At 44.5% G+C, this 12,796-nt stretch overlaps 1 protein-coding gene across 2 annotated transcripts in view; it reads left to right on the top strand.

Annotated features, from left to right (window-relative positions):
- The first annotated feature begins 2,921 nt into the window (after window positions 1-2,921).
- Window positions 2,922-12,796, top strand: part of Mdga2 (MAM domain containing glycosylphosphatidylinositol anchor 2) — a 701,866-nt gene continuing 691,991 nt past the window's right edge. Inside the window, exon 1 of one of the 2 annotated variants that reach the window (XM_048362528.1) lies at window positions 2,922-3,146. In XM_048362528.1, the coding sequence (XP_048218485.1) occupies window positions 3,074-3,146 (73 nt within the window). In that variant the 5' untranslated portion in view covers window positions 2,922-3,073. The remainder of the gene's footprint in view (window positions 3,147-12,796) is intronic. The other variant, XM_048362529.1, reaches the window with a different exon arrangement.

The raw sequence follows: 12,796 nt of genomic DNA, 5'->3' as shown, positions 1-12,796 counted from the left end.
CATCTAAGAACGTTTTTGCAGTTTTACTGTCCTTTGCAGTGCTGTGCTGCAGTGTGCAGACAGATCTACTTAGAAAAGGCACAATCATGAGACACATTTCCCCCCACAAGTGACCAGGGAGCAAGCGTCAGTCACCACCCTCAGAAATGCCACACACTGAATCCTGCTTCTAGAGGGATACTTCATTCCACCCAGAGAATGTGGCATCTCAGAAATGAGGTATGGCCCATCTGTTGGGATCCACTGGAAATACTTGGTTTCTTGTATCTTTTCAATAGAGGGTAAGCACTAGCTCTCTATTAAAAAATCATATACACAATTCACTTTAGGGAGGAAAGGGGCATTGGTGGACATATTGGTGGACATTGGGGCTATTCATTTCCTGAGCTCAGGTCTCCTCCCCGCTAATAGCACAGAAGGAAGAGAAGGCGCTGCAGTGTTATACCATCCCATTATGAGGGCAGATAAACCAACACTGTGCTCCAGATTTTCCAAAGCAGTTACTTTTGCAATGCATATATATATATATAATTCATGCATATATATATATATTCATGCCTTTAACTGCTTCAATCACTTTCCTGCTGCGTTTGAACAGTAAAGAAAATATGGATCAAGAAAGTAAAGCATATACAGTGGACTGAGGCTGGTAAACAATTTTGATTACAGTAACAAATAGCAAGCCTCCCCTTTCCTGTGCTCCCAGCTGTCCTCTATTAATTGTTGGTGAAGTCGTTTCAGGCCCGTTGTCATGTACATTAAAGACACTCTTTTTTATTTTTTTTATTTTGTAATCCTTTTTGTAACTATGAATTTTTTAAGCTCCTCGGAGCTAGCTCTGCCCTAAATGAAAGACCCTATTTTTCCAAGCATTTAACTTTGAAGGCATTATTTCATTAAAAAAAATATTAAAACGAACGAAAAATTAACTGATCTCTGCACTCCTGGTCCCCTCCCTTCCCATGTCAGAGTATTCAATCTGTGGATGGATCTGTAGGGATGGCACTAATAATAATTATTATTAATAATAATGATGATGACAGAAATGGAGAGGAATCGATTCCGGTTCCAAGCGCTGTGTCCTGTTCTGCCCTACTGGCCAAGCAGAATACATGGTGGAGACCTTGGACGGCGGGGAAGGGGGTGGCTAGCGTGTCCTGTAATTACCGCGAGTCTAAGGTGGTAGCTGGCCCTTTGGAGGGCGAGTGAACGCTAACCGCACTGTGGCATCAGAGGGAAACAGCAGGAACAGGCGCTCTCGCCCTGGCGGAACTCCGAGAGAGCCCTGGAAGCCAGGGCCTCTGCCAGGGTGGGCTGGAGGCCGGATTCTGCTGCCTGCCGGAGGCTCCTCGGCGCCGTCCATAATACTGAAGAGCTCCTTGCTGACCCAGGAGAAGCAGAGCCCTGGAGGAGCGGAGCCCGCGGCCGAGGCGCGGAGGCCCGGCGGCCGCGCCGCGCACCCGGCTTTGACGTCGCCCGGCTGCGGCTAGCCCCAGCTCGCGCTCTCGGCACGTAGCGCACAACGTGACCACACACAGCCTTCCTCCCCGGCAGCGCGTCCGCCTGCGCTCGGCGTTCGCCGCTTCGCCCTCCGCCTTTCCTCCTCCTCCTCTCCCACCGCCACCACCTCCTCCTCCTTCTCCTCCTCCTCCTCCTCCTCCTCTCTCTGTTCCTTCCTTTCGCCTCCGCGGTGCGCACCCCCCGCGCAAACCCAGGGATTCCGGCCACCATCATCGGGCCCCGGGCGCTTCAGCCTCCGGGTCCCGGCATCCGCGGTGCCGCAGCTCCGGGGCCGCGAGCGGGAGGCCGCCCAGCTGGGTGCCCTCGCGCCGGGAGGCTGCTCCTCCGTTCCCCTCTGGATGCCAGCACTCCGTTAACCCAGGCGGGGAACCCCTTCTGCGGCTCCCTCCTCTAAACTCCCGCCTGTCCCGGCCGCCCCCACCCCTTTGCACCTGGCGGGGGCGGCGCGGAAGCCCGGAGAGCGCGCGCGGGGCCGGTGGCACGCGTGGACGGACGTGTGTGCGGATCGCTTCTCTGCTGGGCTGTTTCCTTCTCTTGCAAGTGACAGTGCCTGGACTCGGCTTTGGGCTCCCGGAATCGGTGCGGCAGGGCTTAGGGCACCGTATCGGCTGGCGGGGCGCTGAAGGCTATTTTGGAGACCCGTGGAGGTGTTGGCAGCGGCTGAGGCTGGTTGCCTGGGCGAGCTCCAGACGCACATTCTGCTCCCTTTCGGACCCCTCTCCTGCTCCTTCTCCTCTTCCTCCTCTTCCTCTTCCTCCTCTTCCTGCCTCCTATCCCTTCCTCCCCACCCCCGTCTCCCCCTCCCCTCCCCCCGACCCCACTCCTTCTCTTCCTCCTCTCCCGGCTCAGCGATGCGAGTCTGTGTCGTGTAACCAGGATTGGCGTCGCAATGGCAACTGATGGAATGGGGGAAGGCAAGACAGCAGGGCTGGGGGCTCCGGACTGCAGGCGGACGAGCCGCGGCCGCCGCTTGACGCTCCTCTGGGGACCTTCGCGAGTTACTTTGTAAAAGGCGAACCCAGGCGAGCGAGCCTTGCTCGGTGCCTCGGGGTCAGAGGCCACTTCCTGCTCCTCCGCTGCCCAAGCCAGGCTTCCAGCGCGCGCGGCCACCCCCTCCGGCCCCCTTGCCCGCTGCCAGCCCCGCGCCCCGCCGCTGCCGGCGCTGCGGAGCCCCGAGCCCCTCTGGCTTTTCCTGAAGAACACTTCGCCTGGCCGCTGGCTTTGCCCATCACCGCCCCCCCCTGCACCACCCCGGCGTCTGCGATTCTCCCAGGCGCCCAGTTGTGAGTGTGGCGAGCGTGTGAGTGTGTTTTAGGGTATTGTGTAGTCTGTGTGTGTGTGCATGAGTGTGGGGTGTGTGTGGAGCTCCTGTGCTCCGCTCGCGGCTGCCACTGGGGAAGGACGGACAGACGGCGCTTCTGCCTCCGGCCAGCGGTTCTTGGGCACCTGGGCTCGGCCCGGGCGCGAGTGGAGCGCGCCTGGCCGGCCGCTGGCCTCCGGAAGGTCTCCCTGCGTCCCCCCCTGGGCTGGATATGTTCATGTTCACGTGAAGATGGATTTAGTGTACGGTCTCGTGTGGCTGCTGACAGTCCTGCTGGAGGGGATCTCTGGCCAAGGAGTATACGGTGAGTGCCATCGCGATCGCTATCGTGACCTTGTGATTCCTAGGCAAGATAGGCTGGGGGAGCTAAAAAGGAACGAGTCGCGCCGTTCCTGGGGCGGCGGGGGGTGGCATTTTGATTTACACTTGATCACGTTATTGAGAGCGATAAGGAGTCAGGGAGCGCGCTGCGGATTGGGCTGCGAGCGGCTCCAGAGGCGCCTCCACTGGGGTTTCATAGAGTTGGGTTTAGCCCACAGCATCTTACTCTTGCGAGCGAGTGGCGAGTGGCTTTGCACTTGATTTATTCTCGCGGGGGACACGAGCTCTAGTAGTCTTTGATTTAATCGTGGTTTGGCTCCTGGCACGCCGTGGTGTTGGTGCCTGCCGCGGTGTCCCTGGTTGGGAAGCCTGGACTGTGACCCCCTGTCAGTGTCCCCACTCCTCCCACCACCACGCCAGCCTCCCTGCCTCCGTCTCCTCCCCCCGCCCCCCACCCCGCGAATGCCTACATGACTTGATTTTCTGGCTCAGGAAGTGGGGTGACAGTTGAGTTGCTTTCTGCACCAGCCGTTGCCATGAGCACTGACTTGGGGAGGGGAATAGCAGGCAAAGATTCTCCCTCCGTGCCAGACACAATTAAGGGACGTGTTTGTGTGAATGGGTGAGCAAGTGCATGAATGAACGGACAGCCAAATCCGTGTCTGGGCTCCAGGGCATGACACCACTCGCTGCAGTGGGAACACAATCCCAGCTCTTACTGGAAAACCAGATCCACGAGACTCAGGATCGAGAGAAGAGTGAGCTTATTAACGGAAAGATTTTTGAAGTCCTCACAAGCAAATCCCTGTTCCCCTGCCAGTCTGCAGTTGGCACTCTTGGTGTTAGGCATTGAAACACACACACACACACACACACACACACACACACACACACATACATACAGAGAGAGAGAGACAGAGACAGAGACAGAGAGACAGAGACAGAGAGACAGAGAGAATAGTTGAGTAATAGTGGGGCTGGAATATAAGCACACCACTACCTGTCTTTCCTGGGACAAGCAGGCAGTGCCACAAGAGGAAAATAACTTCTGTATTTGGAGGCAAAGGTTATGGGCCCCATAGAGGGACAGCATGCAAGCACTTGCCCAAGAGCACCCCTTCTCTTGCCTGAGTCCTTTCCCTTACTCTTCATGAAATGTTTGCCAGAAATCCAACCCACATTGTCTTTAGGCTCACTCTGTGATTTGGACCTGTAGGGCAAGGCCAATGGCTGCCCTGGGGAGGCGAGTGGTCTACAAGCAGCATTCCCTGGGAACCTAGAACTGACTGAAAGATGCTCATGGGTGACAGTGGACCTTGAATCCTCAAACTCTCTTGAGAAAGTGGAGCACAGAGTGGGTAGATGTTTGAGGATGAATGCAGTGTTCTGCCCAGGACTGAGTAGTGCAGGGGACTGAAAGCGGAGGTTCCCCGCAGAGATCTCAGGTCCCTCCAGTTCTGTGTTTGCCACTCTCCTCTCCCTTACCTCAATCCTTGTCTTGGATCAGGAAACCTTCACTCTCCCCAACCCCTCATCTCAGCATCTTACTTTCCTCTCTTATCCCACAAGAAAGCAGCTTGGTTAGTGGAGGCAGAGATGTTAACGCCAGGGCACCAGAGATGGTGGGTGTGGGCTGTGTAGTGCTTGAGTGCCAGAGATAGATGCTGGGTCTGGAGAAAGCTTGACTGGCAGCAGGAGGTGAGGACAGGAGAGAGCAGAAATTAGTGCTCCTGTTACTCTGTGGGCAGGCTTGTTCCTGAGCAGCTGAGAGAACTGGGATTCCAGGCATGAAGACTGCTGGAGATGTAGCTTCCTCAGAGGGCTGTTTCTCAGGCTGGGACAGTCTGGATTTCTCTTACCACATGTCTGTTAGTATTGCTTTCTAATTGGTTCAGATTGTCCCAGCTGAAAAGAAGTTCTTGTTTTATAAAATTGTGTGTGTGTGTGTGTGTGTGTGTTGAGAGAGTGAGAGAGAGAGAGAGAGAGAGAGAGAGAGAGAGAGAGAGAGAGAGAGAGAAAGAATTGAGAAGACCAGAAGTAAGACAAAGTGGCAGGTCTGTAGAATGCTGGCACTATAAGGATTAGGAAAGGGATAGCTCCATGTTCTTATTGCTTTTGGTCATTCAGATTATTTGTCTGAGCAACTCTCCTGTTGAGCAGAGAGAATAAGGTAAGGTTTAGCATGTAAGATTAGTAGGAATCAATTACAGTAATAAACATAACCCCATGCTCCAGTCACTTATCAATGAAAGAAGAAGGCCATTCCACTACTGGTGATGCAGTTGGTGGGCTTTGTTTTGTTTGCATTGAGATGTGGCTTTTAGTAAGTGGCCTAGGAATGAAATTGGCTTTTCGGTGAAAATATTAATCTGTATTTCTGGCCTTAGCAAATGTCACAGGTATTAGGTGAGCGAAAATAAAACATTTATATCTTTTCAAAACTGTTTTACACTGCAGAAGTTAGGTCCGCAAAGTGTGGCTCTAATCCAGCATAGTACCAGGGTAGAACTTTAGCAGTGCAGGTCAGGGGGCCTCTCCCAGCGTTTGCACATCAGAAACTCAGAATATGGGATTCAGCCGTCCCTGACCATCACCTCACATGATGATGACTGTGATGCAGGCTAAGAGCGGGGACCGCTTACAAGTTGATTGCCTCCACAGTCTCAATTATGACCTTTCTTAACCTACACAAGTTTTATATTTGTTAGAATTTATACAGAATGGTTTATTTTTCTTTCATCAATACATTGATTAACTGTATATTTAGTATAATGTTTGAAAGTTTCTTTTGAACATTTTACATGGCAATCTTTGAAAAGGATTAGCCTACAAAGCAAGGGAATTTTTAAACAGAAACGTCATAATTCTGTATAGGAATTAGCCTAGTATAAAAATTTATATTGCTTATATCCCTTTGTTTGCTAGATGTAAACCCATTCATACTACAAATTAAATGTCCTTTCTTAGCAGTTTATCTTCTATTAACTGGGTCCAAGGGAATATAAGACATTTTCCTTTGGTAATTCAAACAGTCACTTTCCTCTTTGACTTCCTGGATGAAAAATATTATTTCAGCATAAAATTCACATTTTAATTTTTAGTAAGTTGAAGGGTACTTGTTTGACTACATGGTAATCTAACTTGTATAATATAATCTTATTTCTATTATACTTAGTTGGACAACTCTGAACCTCACTTAAAGGTAAATGTTTCTTTTAAACACCTAGGAAGCAATTGTCGTTTATTTTGGCTATTGCTTAGGGAAAGAGCTCTTTAGTGGCTAATATTTATATTATGTGACAGTTAAATAACGAAGATTGGCTTTTAACTGCCTGTCTACCCCCTACTAATAATTCTGATGTCCCTAAATTTTTTTTACTTAGAATTTATTCTTATATTACTTATATATTCCATATCAGATGTGATAGTATATTGCTACAAGTTATTTGAAAACACTTTATTCATAATACACTGCATGAAATATGGATTTCTCAGTACTTTAATGGCTACTTTTTGTATATTTTTAATGAGTGATTTGGTTTAGCAATAGATTCTATGTTCTTAAAATTTAAGGATTCGCATAATGTTTTCTGTAGAATGCTGTTGGTTCTTCAATGTTTTATTTACTTTATTTCTTTTTCCTTAAGTACCCCAAAGTCATCTATTATTGGCATTATTAATTTAGTGCACATGTTTCATTAGGTGTGAGATAATGAATTGGACCTGGTGCCAAGGGTTAGAATATAAACTTCAACTGTGTATAAGCTCCTGGGAGAACACAGAGCTGGATGATCCCATGCACTTTCCTGGTTTGGGAAGTTTTCTTGTAGGCCATTCTGTGGTAGCAAATTGTTTAGATTGTTAACCTGATTTTTCTAGAGTGCTGTGGATAGTAACCAGATAACAAGAATCATAACTTCTCTAAACTTCTCAGTTCGCTCACTAAAAAGAGGATAATATTAGCCTATAATGTATTTTTACTTCTGATCAACATTTCATTTCCCAAGGAGGTTAATAAAACCCGATGACTGAATGATCACAAACCAATCCTCATGCCAAGTGAAAAGCAAAGTAAAGCTTGAAGTCTGGATAGATTTAGTGGGATTCAGAGAGTCGCTTGAAGTGCCTTGAAAGAGTTAATGTACTGCCCCTAAAGTGATTCCAGGATGTGTAATGAGCAATAAATAGAGTAAGTTCATCAAACACACATATTTCACACATTAGCAAGCGATGTTAACTCAATTCAAGTAATATCAGTAAATCTCATCCTCTTTGGAGCATGACACCCTAGGCTGTAGCCAAACAGAAATGACTTGGTAGGATAGAGAACAAGGAGATAAGTGAGACAAGAAGGTTCTAGAAGAAATTGCAGACAGTCAATGGTCCAGTCTTATAGACAGATTGACCCAAAAGGACAAAGCCAATATTGATATTGAAGATTGGTCACCATAAGAGACAAACCCAGGATATTACATCTTCATAGCAAAATGATCTCAGGGCATATTGATTGGAGTTTTGCCCAGTTTGGGTTTAGGGAGGATTTATAAAATACTGCTTCTGACTGAACTGTATTTAGGCTGTCAGACTGTAAAAAGAGAAGATGACTACAATAAATGTTGCTAAAAATAATCTGAAGCTCTATTCCTTACAGTCAGCTGTAACCTCTCTTCCCATTGTTCACCCTTCTCTCCCTATGGACACATGAGCCTTCTTATGTAGACTTTAGTTTTGTTGTTGTTGGTGGTGGTGGTTGTGGGGCTTGAACTTTGGGCCTGGGCATTGTCTCTGAACTCTTCAGCTGAAGGTTGGTGCTCAACCACTTGAGCCACAGCACCACTTCCAGTTTTCTGGTGTTTAATGGGAGATAAAAGTCTCAAGGATTTTCCTGCCTGAGCTGGCTTGATCCTCAGATCGCAACCTCATGAGTAGGTAGGCACCCAGCTATTATTTACACTCCTGTATTGCCAGCATCATCAATAAGGAAAACTGTCTGGGCTAGAGCTACCTATTGTATTGGGGGATTATTTTTTATTCAAGCAAGTTGGTTTCCACTGGTTGTGTTACCGAGAGTTCACAAACATGGGCAGATTATTTATATGATACTACTTACTCTTGTCTTAGAGGTTCCTGACTCAGTACTTGAATCAACTAATATTCATTGAACAGATTTATAGATGGAACAGATTATACGTCAAGGTGAAAGATTTTTCTTTTTGAAGAGTAAGTAGATGTACTGATAGTGTTTAGACAATTAGGAGTCACAGGTAAAGTTTTACAGATTTGGTAGTTCTGTATACAACGAAAAAGGATTTAGGAGTCAAGGTAAAGGTTTACAGATTTGGTAGTTCTGTATAAACACAAAAGATTTCTAGGAAGGCGTTTTTCATTGTCTTGATTTCTTTATTTAATATTATTGTCTCGGATCCTGACTCTTAATTATTTCATACATGAGGATTGCTGTTTTATAATTGTGGATCGCCTTAAACTTCTCTCGAGGAAGAATAAGACAAACTTTCCTGAAGTTGTATGTATGCTTTGAATTCTTTTACAATTCATTGTTTTCCCTTTTTGGTAGAGCCTATGTGGATGCAGACGGACATAGCAGGAACCCTATGACTTTAGTAGGTCTTACTAGGACATGCTAGAAACCGGTGGTCTTGAGCTGCATTCCAGTACAGAGGTGATTTACTGTTCATCTTTGCTGCCTTCTTCATCTCGCTTTGGAAAGAATCTCACAAGACTTGGGTTCAAGGCTAATAGCTCACAAAAGCAGCTATGAATAGCCATACATAAGAGGCAAATCTCAGAATTGGAATTACACTCTATAACGTGTGGGTCTTTGGTAGCTAACATTGGGGTCCCGACTTCAGGTTAAATTGGGACAATTTTTCATTACTAGACTTGCTGAGCATTTTAGAAGAATGAAGAATATTATATTGAATGTATTTCAAGTAAAATTAGGTGAGCATTTTAGCTTAATTATGATTGTTGTTAACTGAATAGTCACACAAAGTTTTATTTCTTTGCTCGAGTCACTGTCATATAAATATATATTTTACAGCAAACTGAATAAATGAATAAATTTATAGAAAACTATAACCTATCTACCTTTGTTTCCAAATCCACTGTTAACCATATACTGGGTAATATCGTGAGAAAAGGTGTAAAGACATTATTAAATTATACCACAGACATAAGACCTGATGTTTTGCTCTTATAGCAGGTGGTCTCAGTTGCTATGCTGTTTGTGAATTTTGTTTTCCTTCCTCCCACCACCCCGCCCCCAATCCCCAGCCCAGGCATATGCATTGTATGGATATTTTCTGCCAGTTCCTTAAACCTCTCAAGCTCTCAGAATTGGGGCATGCAATCTGTTTTATTAAGTGCAATTCTGTTATCTTCCCTAACTATTTATGCTACATTGCACTGATCCCATGTAACCACCTTTTTTCCATATTTTTACAATCAAGTTTCTTCTTACTTTTCTAATACACAGTGCTTTTCTTTGCTTGGTGATGTCACTGATTAAACTGAGTATGAATTTCCTCTATTTCACAGTACAAATTATGTGTTTTCCAAGAGTTTTCAAACATGAGGAGAATTTCAATTAACAGGAATATTCTTTTGGCTGTCATACATATACTATAATTTCATCATGTGTAACTAGATATTAGTAGAACCAAAAATATTAAAAATTATCATATAACACATTACCTGTACTTTCTGTTTGTGTTTTTTTGTTTGCTATTGCCTCATTTTTGCATAAAAGAAGGAGATATCAGGATTTTGCTGGTTTTGGTCAAAACTGCATGGAGGAATGTTGTGTAGTTGCCAGTTAAGGTGAAGTATAGAACATGCTACCATATCTTCAGGCATTGCAACATATTACCTGTCTTTTGTTGCAGTGAAGAACGGAATAGAAAATTACCTAGTGGCTTTGTGACCAAGGAAATATCCTTTTGAAGAGGAAAGTGTTTACAACGAGGCATCCCAGAGTTCCAATGGACAGACAGTCATAGGGCAGTGAATAGTTGACCAAGATGAATAAAAAGTGAAGTTTCTAGAAAACGTAGCTGACCTTTAATAGCCAAAACAGCACAATCATCATTTATTTTCTGAAATAACTAGAACTTTGCTCAAGTGCATCAGAGTAGAAACAAAAAAATGACTGCTGTCTGGTTGAAGGACATGTTTTAGGGAGTCTTTTCTGAAGGGAAAGAGGAGGGAGTATGAGACTCTTAAATGTAATCCTGTGGCTGTTGCAGAGGTTATTTTCCTGCTGACTGGGTGATATGAAAATGTTGAGAAAGGTAGGCACAGATTGAGCAACCCATGTGTTTTTCTTCTGAGTTGAAATGGGCCTAGTCCTAGTTTGAAGTGAACCTCTCTGTCTCTGTTTCTCTCTCCTCTCTTTCCTTCCTTTTCTCCCTTCCTTCCTCCTCCTTTTCTTTTCTCCCTCCTTCTTTGTTCCCCCTCTTTGTGTTTCCTCAGAGTACTGGGGATTTGAACTCTAGTCTCCATCCTTGCTAGTTTAGTGCCTTACCACTTGAGTCACATCTGTAATCTAGTTTGTCACTGGAGTTCTTTAGGATAGATGTCTCACTTGGGCAGGTATTGGAGGTTCCCCTTTAGGCTTTCGGTAGTTGTTGAGATCATAGGAGTGAGCTACCTTGTCTGGCCTACTTGTTTGGAGATGGAATCTTGAGGGATTTTCTGCTTCGCATAGCCTAAATTCATGATCCTTCCAATGCTGGCCACCCATGTAAGTATGTGATGTCAGGCATATGCTACTTACCCACATATGGGTTGAGAACTTTCATATCTGGAATAGTCTTAAACTATGTTTGTCTCGATTTTAGCCTCCTGGTAATCTGGATTAACCAAAAGAGACCAGTGCTTGTTTCTTTTGTGTTACAGGATGCAAACTGATGATAGAGCAGGAGGTGACCCTTGAATTTGGGTTGGCATAGTACATGTGAAGAGGGAAGAAAAGTGATTACATTTATAAATCCTAAGTGCATGGCCTTGTGTGCCCCAAAGAAACAAACAAAAGGCTCCAAAACTTTAGATTTAGAATTAATTACTGAAAATTGCTGAGGACTAAGTCAGGGTTAAACCACCATAACTGCCATGTACAGCAAGAATATAAGTCACAACACATTTTTGTTATCCTTGATAAACAGTTGCTTTCTAGTTCTTGAGGTTGAAAGAGTTTGCTTTTATAATCCATTTTTTAAATTTTATAAAAGCAACTAGATGGGTGCGAACACTTAATTAGGTTACTCTTCTGTGTATCAGGATATTTCCTGTAAGGTGTGGTTTGGTAAATCTTTAAATGAACAGAAGGATGGTCTTGACTAAGGACTGGACAGGTAACACAATTACTAGATGAGAATTTATCCTTTACGTGGACTGAATGGGATTGACTGTGCTTGTATATACATAGACTCTGCAGGATGAACATGTATATTTGATCTACCAATTAGGCTTGAAGTTCGTTTTCAATTTTACCTTAGTTCCTCAGAATTAGTGAGGTCATTAGCAAGAGGCAGTAGTTTTTATCTGGTTTTTGTACTTGTTTGTTTTTTTTTTTTTAAATGATTTATCCTACCTCTGTGATTCTTTCTCACCTTCCCCCCTCCCCCCTTAACTGGCAATTTGAAATAAGGGTGTTGCACTTTCTAAGTAAGTACTCCACTACTTGAGCCACAGTCCTGGCTCCTTTTGATTTAGTTTGCCGTTAGATAGAATCATGATGGTTTTTCCTATGGCTGGCCTCAAACTATGATCTGATCTTCCTATCTCAGCCTTCAATACACACAGCTGGAAATATGGTCCTGAGGTTTCATGCCTCTGTCCCTTTCTCCTTCATGGTTTGAATTGCATTTTTCATTTGGCTTACTGTACTTTACCACCAGTTACTTTTCCTTGTAATTGAGCTTTTATATTCTTTTTAAAGAACTCTATTTTTAGTTCTCAATCAATCCAAGCTCAAGCTTTGTTTAATACAGTTCTTTTTTTTTTCATGGATTACCCTAGATAAACTTTTCAAAGGAGGTGCAACTATCTTCCATTGGGATCATGCCCACAAAGGTCGTGAGGTAAATGATAACCTCATCAGTGAAGAAATGATGAAAATTCTAAGACCTTCTCTAAAACATTAAATCAAGCAGACTACCATCTGAAATAATCTGCATTGAGACTCAGTTTGCTTATTTTCTCATTATTTCCCATGTTTTAGTATCACATTTTTTCTAATAGAAGCCACTGGTACGAATAGTAGACTTCTTTCTGCTACTGTGACATTATGGGTGACTGATGCTATCACAGTGTTGTTTGGGTTAAATCTCAAAGTTAACTTTTTTGCTATCATCATTGAAACTTGCTTGTGAATGCTTTAATTCTCTGAGCTTACAGAAACAAGTGCTTTGAAAATTTATTACTCACCTAGTTTCAGAAAGGACTTAAAGACACATAGAGAGAAATATGCATATTTACAGTACAAATATGCATATTTGTATTTAGAGTTTATGTAAGCATACTCTTAGGAGCATTCCTAAGTAACTGCAGTAACTGTGTAAGTGCATGAAGGTATGTGTTTAGAGTGGGTTACCTGGAGCTACAGAGGAACTG

This window comes from Perognathus longimembris, chromosome 14 (assembly GCF_023159225.1).
Source record: "Perognathus longimembris pacificus isolate PPM17 chromosome 14, ASM2315922v1, whole genome shotgun sequence".
Lineage (NCBI taxonomy): Eukaryota > Metazoa > Chordata > Mammalia > Rodentia > Heteromyidae > Perognathus > Perognathus longimembris.
This window is presented reverse-complemented; position numbering and strand designations above follow the sequence as displayed.